Here is a 13,306-nt window from a genome sequence, read left to right on the forward strand (position 1 = left end):
AAATAATAACGGAATCTTTCTTTAAAGTGGCATTGTAGGTTTCTGGCTTCTTAATTTTTGCAAGAAAGAGATTAGTAATATTAATCACAAATCCAAAAGAAGAAAAAAACAGACAGGGATACTTAAAATTTTAAGATTTTGGAAGGCAAAGTATCTAAAAAAGAGTGAAAATGGTGCCAAATAGAATAAAATCAGTTAACACATGTTGTAGTAATTTATCATTCTTCCTAATTTGTTGCCTTCAGGGAAAGTCATTTTAAAATGTAGGTATCTGTCACATTAATAACACTGCATCCATAAAAATATTGCTTTATAAAAAAATTTGTTTGGGAGATGGAAAAGGGTTTTACACTTACACAAATAGGTTATACTCAAAAAAGCATGAAACTGGGAGTCTGAAAATGAAAGTTGTTGTTCTGGCTCTTCTTCTAACTGGCTTTGTGACTTTGGAAAATTTGCTACTGCCAATTGAAGAGCACTGAGAAATGGGAAGAATACATTCCTGACACTTTAATTTTTTTTTTTTTTTTTTTTGAGGTGAAGTTTCGCTCTTGTTGGCCAAGCTGGAGTGCAGTGGCGCAGTCTCGGCTCACTGCAACCTCCGCCTCCTGGGTTCAAGCGATTCTCCTGCCTCAGCCTCCCCAGTGGCTGGGATTACAGGCACGTGCCGCCACACCTGGCTAATTTTTTGTATTTGTAGTAGAAACGGGGTTTCACCGTGTTAGCCAGGCTGGTCTAAAACTCCTGGCCACAGGTGATCTGCTCACCTCGGCATCCCAAAGTGCTGGGATTACAGGCGTGAGCCACCGCGCCCAGCCGATATTTTAATTTTTTTTAACGGGAAATGTTAAATTTCTCAATGTCAACTTGCTCCTTTTTTTCAGGAATCCAAAACATAAATTCCCATTACACAATTTATTTAAAATAGCAAATTTCAGAAGGAAATGTTTAAGTAAATGGCTATGCACCATGAGTATTTCTCAAATGTATTTTGTATGAGGATAATATAGACAATGTATATGATAGTGACAGAAGCTACAAGCCACTAGCAATTTTCAATTGCTCTTGGGTGAAAATCCTCAATGACTTTAAATCTCGAATTTGAGTTTATGATGATCCCAAACTTCTTACCCATTTTTAAGCTTCTAAGTGCCACAGCCACACTCAGTTGTCTTGTTTGTGAGGCAAAATTCACCAGAGACTGGAATCGTAGTTTCAATAAAAAAAGAGACTGCAATGGCAGGAGGCCCCAGTCTTTGCTTTCCAGCAGGTAAGTTGCTCAGTCATCTGGGTGCTTCCCTAATCAAAGAAAGCTAGAGAAACCTTCTTTAAAACTTTGTTCAAGTATTGTCACTTATTGAAATATCAAGATTACCTATATAATGACAAACTATAATTTATCCTTTTGGTTTTTTCAATATAAGTTTCGCAGATTGTCTCTATGAATGGCTCCAAGTCCCCTAAGTGACTGTTGAGCGTAAATTTTGTGTTCGTAGAAAAAATTTGGTTTCAAACATCTGCCTTCAGCTTCATAACAATCACTTCAAAACAATTATTTTTAATTATGTTTTAAAACATATTATTTTCAAATTATCTTATAGTTTACAAACTGTTTCTATGTACTATTTTAGTTTCCATTGCGAAGTTTTTAGTTATAATAAAATACAAATTAAAATGTTGTAGTTTTCTCATAGATAAATTTATATCCTCATATATTTTTAGCAAAAAATATTAAATATAAACTTAAAAGGCTTATTTCTTTTATTTGAACTCTAAGCCAATTCCGTAACTTGTGCTGTTTGTAAATTAATTAACTTAATATTAACTAAAATTAAATAAGTTACATTTTGTGAAGAAAATCAGTTTCATTAGACAGTTTTGACAATTTTAGAGTCTTGTTCAAGATCATTAGCCCATTAAGGAGCACAGCTAAAACTCTTATCCCTGTCCTTCAAGTCTGAGCCTGAGTTTTTCCCCGGCATAATGTTGAATATCTGTATATTGTCTGAAAGAGTTTTATTTTTTGAATATTTATTCTTTCATTGACAGAGAATTTTTGGAGTCACATCATGTGAAAAAAAAAAAAATATATATATATATATATATAAAACCTCCACTAATATCACACACATTTGTGATATTGGTGGAGGTTGTAGAGATCTGAAAATTCTTATTATCAAAAATTCCTATTTTGTCTTCACCAATTTTAGATCTACTAAAATTAAGATCATGATTACTGAGAAAATATTCAAGTGATTATTTTATCTTGAAAGACTGTTAATTCAAAATGCAGGAGAGTAGTACTCAATTATTTTTTAATTATTAATATTATTTATGTTACTTGCAACATTTCTATCTGATAACCAAGTTAAATATCATAGCTGTCTTTCTCTCAGCTTAAAAGAGAGGATATAACTGCATTCTATGGTATCTGGAACATCAGTTCTAACAATTTTTGTTTTGAAAGGGTAGGGAAATGAACATACTGACTTATGCATGATAGGAAAAAAAGAGAAGTAAGAAAAAAATCCTAAGTAAGGCTGGGCACAGTGGCTCACGCCTGCAGTCTCAGCACTTTGGGAGGCTGAGGCGGGTGGATGACCTGAAGTCAGGAGTTCGAGAACAGCCTGGCCAACGTGGCGAAACCCTGTCTCTAGTAAAAATACAAAACTTAGCCGGACACGGTGGCAGGGCCTGTAATCCTAGCTACTTGGGAGGCTGAGGCAGGAGAATCTCACTGGAACCTGGGAAGCAGAGGTTGCAGTGAGCCAAGATCACACCACTGCCCTCCAGCCTGGGCAACAAGAGCGAAACTCCATCTCAAAAAAAAAAAAAAAAAAAATCCTAAGTAAACTTTTTAAAATAAATATATTACCATATGTCATCAATTTTGCCTCACATTTAACATCTCTGAAATTGGAATTAATCTTACATTTGATAAGCATATCAATTTAATTGGTAGCGTTGTTTTTTCTTAACATATTCTTAAAAATGGAATGTCTTACCATAAATGACATCCAAAAATCAAAGATTTGGAGATTCTTTCTTTTCAGCTAGACATACTTAATTTTAAAAATACTGAAAGTGAAAGAGGAAAATATTTATGTCACAGCCTAGAGGCAATTTTTTGCATAAACTTTGGCTGATTTGAGGAACTCATCCAGTCAGTTTTCCTAGCTAAATCTGCACTATTATCATTACCTACATGTTAAGTGTCTGCACTTTTACCAGAAAATAGCCAGTTCACCAGTGAGCTCTGAAAGCCAGAAGCAACATTAGAGGTCAGTTAGACCATCTCCATTTTACCTGGTCTAGGGAGGAAAGTGTTTGCCCAGCGTCACATCATTAAATAGCAACAGAGGTGATGAAGAGCCTGAGTCTCACCACTCTTGCATCAGGTCTTTTTTCCATTACAGCAAGCTATGCAGACTTTGTGTTAAGCACTGTCCCTTTTAGACCTTTTTCTAAAATAAAAAATTATTGTCACTCTGTCATTTATTATTCCTGAGTGTTTATAACTTAATGGAGTGGGTAAAGGGTAACCCGAAGAACGTACTATGTTTTACAGACTCACTTATGAGCCAAGCTGACTCACGACTTGCCTGGAAGGACACCATTATTTCAATGGGAGAAGATTTCAGGCGGTGTTGTCGGCAGGCACACATGGTCATTTCATGGTGTCAGAACTAAGGCCCCTTTATAAAATATCCTGCTAAATCTCTTAAATGTACGTGCTCTGTCACGGTGAGAAGAGAAAGTAAAGAAAATGTAGCCGTTGAATTAGTTTGTAAATCCTTTAATTAAGTCCTTTATTTTAAATTTTTGTTCAAATGAGACTGGAGTCTATTTTGAGTATTTCCAATCAAGGTATTAGGGTAAATAATTAAAAATTCCTAGACAATATCAAGGTTTACTCACAAACCTAGTACCTTTGTGAATTTCTAATTGTTGGATCAACTATCCATAAGTCAGATGTTAATCATAAATTTGCAGGTTGAAGAGAAATGTCCTTTACACATGAGTTGTTTTTTTTTTCTTCAACACCAGATTTCACATGCAGATAGTTTAAAAGTCTTATTGATTAATAGGTGCATGAGATCAGATACTGGCTTCCATTGCTTCTCTTTTTCAGCCTAACCATCTCTAACATTTACACCTCTCACAGAAGTTTGCTCTTTCTTTTGTAGACCAATGATTTTCAATCTCTTTTTTTCTACCCCAGCCCACTTGAGAGATTTTTTTTCACAATAACAATGGCTCATTGCAACACTGATTCCTACTAATAAAAACATCTTTCTTCATCTTAACAGGCTTCTTATTAAACTCTGGTTTAAATATAATTAAACCAGTTTTTCTTTATTGCTGAAATTTCAGAGCCTTTAATGTGAATTGGAACTCTAACACCTCTTTAAAAATGTACAATATATCCCAAACATAAATGACAAAATTTTATACCTCCTGACAAAACTCTATATCTCACCGCCTTATTCCATATACCGTCATTCTAGCCAGTTTGAAAGATCCTTTCAGGGTATAATCAATTCTTACATGTGGAAAGTCCTTAAAATAAAGCATAAGATGTTATACAATATAAGACGTTTGTTTATTCAGCAAAATTATTTAAAACCTCAAAACACAATAGTCCAATTGTCTAAAAAATGAAGGAAGTACACAGATAATATTCTTATAAGGTGGATTCCATGGGCGCTGTTTCTTTTGAAACTCCACACTATCCAGAGAAATATTACTCTAAAATTACTTTTAAATAATGATGTGCTATAAAAAAAATGCAAACACCTTTACTTTAGTGTATTCACGCAGTCAATGACCATCCTTTCATTGAACTTTCTGTGATCTAGAGTATACATGGTGCCTAAGAGATTTTAAATCATGGGCTATATTTATCCACTATCAACAAAATAAGAAAATGGGGCTGAACTTAGACTTTTCCTTCCCTCCCTATAATTTCCTCCGTTTCTAATTTTGTAGCAATCAAGTTTCAACTAGTTAATCAAATGTCTTTTGTATGGCAGGTGCCAGGGTGTTTGTTTTCATTAGTGTACCAAATGCCACATTTAGGAACTTGGCCTTTTGGTTAACTGGCTACAGGCATGGCTTTAAACCATTAAATGTGTGTATTTAAACTCAGCATTTATTTTTACATCTCCTTATCCAAATAATCAGGATGTGGTTATCTGCAAGATGATACATCATGATTTTTTCCTATATACACCCAAGCACAAAAATATATACCTCAGACATAATCATCAATATTATAAACACTCATCATCCTGTGCCATTTAGAAGATTACAGAGATGAGGCGAAACCTGGTTAGTGAAATGTACATAAAAATAGTTGAAGGAAATCCACATGGAAAGACATAAAATTGGGCAATTTTCACATTTGAAACCTGTTTTTATGATAAAAATCAAGAAAGGAAAACATAAACAATTGTAGTTTGTCTTTGATTAAATGGGACAACAATTTCTTTTAAAAAGATATATCAGGCCAGGCATGGTGGCTCACACTTATAATCCCAGCACTTTCGAAGGCTGAGGCAGGTGGATCACCTGAGGTCAGGAGTTCAAGAATAGCCTGGTCAACATGGTGAAACTCTGTCTCTACTAGAAATACAAAAAATTAGCTAAGCGTGGTGGTGGACGCCCGTAATCCCAGCTACTCAGGAGGCTGAGCCAGGAGAATCTCTTGAACCTGGGAGGCAGGGGTAGCAGTGAGCTGAGACTGCGCCATTGCACTCCAGCCTGAGCAACAGAGTGAAACTCCGTCACAAAAAATAAATAAAAAAGATATATCAGAAATATGAAATCATTTTAAAAATACAGTTATGTTCTTAGTATATCCTCCTTTATGTAAAGTCAAAGAGACATCAGCAAAATCAGGAGAAAAAGAATACAATTAAGTGGCTGGCTTCTTAAAGTAATCACTAATGCAGGTTTCGGTTGGTGTTTTCATCAGATAACTATTGCATTCTTATTGGTTATTTTCCCAGTTTAGAGACATAGTCCTGATTTACTGGGTTTTTTTTTATGCTTACGGAAAATCTCAGTTCAAATATCAAGTAAGCGAAAAGAGAACACAGACAGAATTTATTGCTCCCTTCTAGAAAAGAACGGAATACCGAGAAGCTGCTAGTAACTAGCGTTATGAGACAAGATTCTGAAATAGATTAATTGGTGTCAAAATGAACAACTATTTTAAACATTACATGTCAAAATTATATTTGATAAATAAATGTTATAGACGGTGCTAAAATATTGTATCTCCATTTTAAGTCTTAACTGACATAATTAATACAGATACCATTCTGTTTACATAAAATATTTGTTCACATACCAGCATGTAACATTTATTATCAAAATATATACTGTTGCATAGTGACTAGTTGTTTTTTGTTTTTTGTTTTTTTTAGGAATGTGGGCCAAAGTTTTATTTTTTTTTTCCATTTCTTGCATTTGAAATACTCTTTGATGACATCCTAGGCCTAAAATTCTTTGCCATAGACCTTAACTGCTATACAACTGCAATTAGCCACTTGTCAGGGTCTTCCCTCTCTGTCAGTTTTATGGCAGCTACCTGTATTAGTCCATTCTCACACTGCTATAAAGAAATACCTGAGAATGGGTAATTTATAAAGAAAAGAGGTTTAATTGGCTCACAGTTATGCAGGCAGTACAGGAGGCATGGCTGGGGAGGCCTCATGAAACTTACAATTGTGATGGAAGGGGAAGCAGGCACGTTCTTCATATGGCCAGAGCAGGAGGAAAAAGAGAGGAGAGGTGCTATACACTTTTAAACAACCAGATCTCGCGATAACTCACTATCAGGAGAGAACAGCACCACGGGGAAAATCTGCCGCCATTATCCAGTCGAGGCGACTCACGGCAGTAGGTTAGCAGTGGCACACACCCGAGCCTCTGCCTCTGTGCAAACTCAGTGGGGGCAAGGAAAGAATCACAGTAACAATTATTCAAGAAAATGTCAAAAAAATTCCTGGGTCACACCAAAACAAATGTAGTTATTAAGGAAATATTTAGTGATGCCTCATATTCCTTCACATACAGATTATAAATAATAAATGAGAAGGGTATGCATGAATCGATTCAATCCTCTCAAAGCTCTTTTGAGATGGGAATTACTTCTAATTTCACAAACAAATAAAATGACGCTTGAGTAGGGTAAATGATACATATTCAAGGTTACACTGATACTAAAGCACAAACATGACTCAAATCCAATCTTACAGATTCCATTCTAGCACCCATTTTCTCTTTACCCCCAGCAGGTTTTCCAAATGATTTTTTTTTAAGAAAACAGAGTTTCTTGAGACTTCTCATTCATAAAGGATGAAGTTGGAAGGCTTTCCCACTGCCATGTACTAAGTGGCAAAGCTTGGATTCATGCCTACTTTGTTCTAGCTCATACTCCACAACCTTCCCTCAGTAGAGCAATGCCCCATTTACCTACAGTTTTGTAACTTCCAGTAGTCAAACTAGCAGCAGGTCAGCCTGATGTAGGACACAGATGAGCTTCAGTTGGCTGGATAGTGGCTTTTTAATCTAAAAAGTCAGACACATATAAATAACACATCTTTGTGCTCACTACCAGAATTAACACACGTAAGATTTCTACGTATTTGCTTTAAAATACATATAGATTAAAAATTGATTCCCTTATGTTTTCTCTATAATTTTACTCACTTTTTTATCTCTGCAGAGGTAATCATAATCATGAATCAAGTTCCATTGGTTTATATTTTATATATATATTCCAAAATATACGATATTGCTTTGGGCATTTACAATTTCAGTAAATGGTATAATGTCACGTATTGTTCTATACTTTCTGTTTCTCCACAAAACTGTTTTTTGAAATCCATGCATACAGACAAACATACATTTATTTGTTTTAACAATACATATGTATTTAAGTCATTTACTTTAAATCAGTAGTTTCAATCTCAGTTAATGAATCTATTTTCTCTTGAATGAGGCACCGGGTTGATTCCAGTTTTTGACTACTATATACAATGAGGCTATGAAGTTTCAGATACATGTTCCACATAAACATTGACAGTTTCTCAGCAATATACACATACCTAGAAGTGAAATAAATGTGTCCTAGGTAAGAGATAAGCATTTTCAACTTTTTTGTAAAGTGCCCAATTTTCTCCAAATGATTGGATTCATTTTCAGCTCCACCAGAATTTTTTGTGATTTTGTTTCCTAAAACCATTGTAACATTGCAAGGTGGACTAACTTTTTGCCAATCTAATGTGTGTAAAATGGCATTACGCTTCTATTTTTATTTGAATTAAAGAAATTGTATTGTAGAAGCTTTTGTCCATTCAGTTCTCCTCTTTTCTATGAAATGTGCGTTCATAAATTTGGCCCATTTTTATTTAATTTGTGTCTATCTTTAAAGTTATATTTAAAGAGTTCATTTACATTTTCCAAATGCTAATCTTTCTTTTACGTATATATTGAAAATATCTTCCATTAAGTAATTTGTCTTTTGATTTTTTATTGTATCTTATATGTAATTTTTCAATTTTGATATAATAACATCTGATAGTTTTTTAAAATCAATTTTGAATCTTGCTTATGAAATCCTGACATGACACAAGGACATAAAGAAATTCTCCTAATAGATGGTGGGTGTTTTGAAATTTTTAATTTAAATATTTTTAGATACTACAGTCTCTCTGGTTCACCACAAAGCAATCAGGACTTATTCTCTAATGACTTGCCACTGTTACAAGTTTCTCCTCAGGTACATATATAATGTTGTAATCTCTAGATTTGACAGTAAAAAAATAGTTTCATTACCTGCATTTCTCAGATTGTGGGTTAGTTTGAATTAAATTATTATTATAGCTGTACAACCCTAATCCAGGGTCTCCATGGAAAAGAAACCTTACAGAATTCGTTCTGGGAGAGGGACAGCTTCTATTAAGTATTATTTATGTTTTGTAGAGATGCACTCCAATATACTGAAGCTGAATAATTTGGCTTACCCTTTGCCTCTAACAGTCCGTTTAGGAACTTTTGTTTCTTATCGTTACATTCCAAATGAATCAATGCTAACTGTGACATATGTAACCCTCAGATGCTGGACTGGAGACTGGCAAGTGCACATTTCATCCTGGCTGTGACACTGACACTGTGGAGCTCAGGAAAAGTCCTCTCAGTAGATGTCACAACAGCAGAGGTAATGGAAACTAGCTTACAGAAATAAATATGTATGTTTGACATGCTTTATAAATGACGTTTGTATATAAAAGAATATATATTAAAATATATTTCATATACATAAATATAATTTATGTATTTATATATTACATATATATTCCTTTGTAAACATGTCATTTCTACTAGAGTAAGAAGGAGGTGCAGCTACCAATAAGAAAATGTACACAAAATAAAATAGAGAAATAACACAAAATCAAGAAAATCAGTATTTTTTTATTGTCTTCTTTTTATTGCCAACATGACATTCAAGGTTGTGAACTTGAAATGAAAAGAGCAGTAATCATGATCTTCTCCTCACAGAGGAGTCGGAGCAAGCCAGTTATCTAAATGTGAAAAGAAACTTAAGAACAAAGACTTGTATTCCTTGAACAAAAAAAGCTTTAAGAGAAAATCCATTATTATAGCCATATTTAATTAAATCAGTTATGTCAGAATGAAGGGCTTTTATGTAAAATTTGAAGTTGTTTGCATGCCAAAATTTGAGTAGTTATGTTCAAACTTTTAATTACAGTACAAATGTTTTCTTGGTTCTATGACTGAAGCACAAAGAAAAAGAAATGTGAGGGCATCACAAGGAGAAAAATTAGTTTATCTGATCTTATTAGAAACGTACTCTTTGTGTTCCTTAAATAGCTTAAAGTGAGAGTCTGACATGCATTATATTAAAGAACAAGTTTTATAAAAGTTTTTTTTTTAAGATTAAGGATATTTCTTTAAAAAAGATTGTTTAGTTTGTGTTAATTGGAAGAATAAAAGCATATTTTTGGAGGATGCTTTGAAAGATAAAAAATTATTTGCCCTTTGAAGGCTTATCTCCTTCTTTAGGGTTTCTTTCTGGTCATTTCTGCATCCTTCTCGTCTCTGGTTTCTATGTTATCAGGATTATATAGGGAAGTGACGGAAGCTAAGATCTCAGGAGTAGTTTGAAACCATATTGTGGGATTTGTGCTATAAGTAGTAAAGAACTGTGAAAGATTTGTAATTTTCTTTTTATGTGACAAAAGTGGTATTGGGGATAACTAACTTTATAACAGTATTATGGGTGAAATAGAGAAGAGAGAGATAGGAGGTATCAAAGCAAATTGTAAGTTGTTTAAGGGAGTACACTAAGCAGTAAAGAGGACTTCATTTAAAGTCACCACTTGGATGACCTGAGGTCAAGAGTTGCAGAAGAGCCTGGCCAACATGGTGAAACCCTCTGTCTACTAAAAATCCAAAAATTAGCTGGGCATGGTCGTCAGCACCTGTAGTCCCTGCTACTTGGGAGGCCGAGGCAGGAGAATCACTTGAAACTGGGAGGCAGAGGTTACAGTGAGCCAAGATTGTGCCAGCCTGTTAACAGAGTGAGACTCCATCTCAAAAAAAAAAAAAAAAAAAAAAAACGGCAACAAATAACACCACTGATGGGAATCAAAAATAGCAGCCAGAAGAGAGATTGTCCTGCAAGAACTGACCAGACATAAGACACATATGACTGGATAAGGAAACAGGAGGCTCAATAGCTTTCAGTTTGTATGCCAGGCTACAGGTATTTTAAAAGAGACTTGCTTGAGTCAATGACTAAAGGGCTTGAAAATGCTACTCTTTTGTTCTACTGAGGAAAATAAAGAGAACAGAAAAATGCATTAGTCCATTTTCATACTGCTATAAAGAATTACTTGGTAAGGTGTGGTGGCTCATGGCTGTAATCCCAGCACTTTGGGAGGCCAAGGTAGGTGGATCACTTGAGCTCAGGAGTTCAAGACAAGCCTGTCCAACATGGTGAAACTCCATCTCTACCAAAAATGCAAAAACTAGCTGGGCATGGTGGTGACCACCCGTAATCCCAACTACTTAGGGGGCTGAGGCAGGAGAATCGCTTGAACCTGGGAGGCAGAGGTTGCAGTGAGCTGAGATCAAGTCACTGCACTCTAGTCTGGGCAACAGAGTGAGACTTTGTCTCAAAACAACAACAACAAAAAACTGCCCAAGACTGGGTAATTTATAAAGGAAAGAGATTTAATTGACTTATAGTTCTGCATGGCTGGGGAGGCCTCAGGAAACTTACAATCATGGCAGAAGGTGAAGGTGAAGAAAGGCATATTCTTCACAAGGTAGCAGGAAGGAGACTGAATTACCAAACATTTATAAAACCACCAGATCTTGTGAGAACTCACTATCATGAGAACAGCATGGGAGAAATCATCCCCATGATTCAATTACCTCCACCTGGTCTCTCCTTTGACATGTGGGGATTATGGGAATTACAATTCAAGATGAGATTTTCAGGAGGGTCACAGCCAAACCATACCGTTTTGCCACTTGCCCCTCCCAAATCTCAGATCCTCACATTTCAAAACACAATCATGCCTTCCCAACAGTCCTCCAGAGTCTTAACTTATTCCATCATTAACCCAAAAGTCAAGTCCAAAGTTTCATCTGAGACAAGGCAAGTCCCTTCCACCTGTGAGCCTGTAAAATCAATAGCAAGTTTGTTACTTCCTAGATACAATGGGGGTACAGGCATTGGGCAAATAAACCCACTCCAAATGGGAGAAATTGCCCAAAACAAACATGCCACAGACCCCATGCAAATCAGAAATCCTATAGGGCAGTTATTAAACCTTTGGAGATCATTCCAAGACCATTTCCTTTGACTCCATTTTTCACATCCAGATCATGCCGATGCAAGAGGTAAGTTCCCATGGTCTTGGGCAGCTCTGCCCCTGAGACTTTGCAGGGTACAACCCCGCTCTCAGCAGCTTTCATGGGCTGGCATTGAGTGTCTGTGGAGCTTTCATGGGCTGGCATTGAGTGTCTGTGGCTTTTCTAGATGCACACTGCAAGCTGTCGGTGGATCTATCCAATTTGGGGCCTGCAGTACTGTGGCCCACTTCTCACAGCTCTACTAGGCAGTACCACAGTGGGGATTCTGTGTCGGGGCTCTGACCCCACATTTCTCTTCTGCACTGCCCTAGCAGAGGTCCTCCATGAGGGCTCCACCCCTTTAGCAAATTTCTGCCTGGACATCCAGGTATTTCCATACATCCTCTGAAATCAAGGCAGAGGTTCCCCAAACTTAATTATTTACTTTGGTGTACCAGCAGGCCCCAAAACATGTGTAAACCACCAAGGCTTGGGGCTTAAACCCTCTGAAAGAACGACCTGCCTGTATGTTGGCCCCCTTAGCCACAGATGGGATGCAAGGCACCAAGTCCCAAAACTGAATAAAGCAGCAAGGCCCAGGGCCTGGCCTATTAAACGATTTTTGCCTCGTAGGCCTCTGGGCCTGTGATGGGAGGGGCTGCCATGAAGACATCTGACATGCCATGGAGACATTTCCCCCATTGTCTTGGTGATTAGCATTTGGCTCCTAGTTACTCATGCAAATTTCTGCTGCCAGATTAAATTTCTCCCCAGAAAATGGGTTTTTCATTTCTATTGTATCATCAGGCTGCAAATTTTCCAAACTTTTTGCTCTGCTTCCCTTTTAAACATAACTTCTAATTTCAAACCATCTTTTTGTGATTACATAAAACTGAATGCTTTTAAGAACACCAGCTCATATTTTGAATGCTTTGCTGCTTAGAAATTTCATCTGCCAGATACCTTAAACCATCTCTCTCAAGTTCAAAGTTCCACAGATCTCTAGGGCCAGGGCAAAATGCGGCCAGTCTCTTTGATAAAGCATAGCAAGAGTCACCTTTGCTCCAGTTCCCAGCAAGTTCCTCATCTCCATCTGAGACCACCTCAGCCTGGACTTCATTGTCCATAAAACCATCAGCATTTTGGTAAAAACAATTCAACAAGTCTCTAGGAAGTTTCAAACTTTCCCATGTCTTCCTGTCTTATTCTGAGCCCTCCAAACTGTTCCAACCTCTGCCTATTTCCCATTTCCAAAGTTGCTTCCACATTTTTGGGTATCTTTATAGCAGCACCCCACTCTCTGTGGTAACAATTTACTGTATTAGTCCATTTTCATACTGCTATAAAGAACTGCCCGAGAGTGTGTTATTTATAAAGGAAAGAGGTTTAATTGACTTACATTTCTGCATGG

General features: G+C 36.3%; 1 protein-coding gene across 3 annotated transcripts in view; it reads left to right on the forward strand.

The window, feature by feature from the left end:
- Window positions 1-13,306, forward strand: part of OSTN (osteocrin) — a 420,502-nt gene that overhangs the window by 363,861 nt on the left and 43,335 nt on the right. For all 3 annotated transcript variants that reach the window (XM_063621972.1, XM_063621973.1, XM_063621974.1), the window contains one exon: window positions 9,128-9,229. In XM_063621972.1, the coding sequence (XP_063478042.1) occupies window positions 9,128-9,229 (102 nt within the window). The remainder of the gene's footprint in view (window positions 1-9,127; window positions 9,230-13,306) is intronic.

Source organism: Symphalangus syndactylus, chromosome 17 (assembly GCF_028878055.3).
Source record: "Symphalangus syndactylus isolate Jambi chromosome 17, NHGRI_mSymSyn1-v2.1_pri, whole genome shotgun sequence".
Classification (NCBI taxonomy): Eukaryota; Metazoa; Chordata; class Mammalia; order Primates; family Hylobatidae; genus Symphalangus; species Symphalangus syndactylus.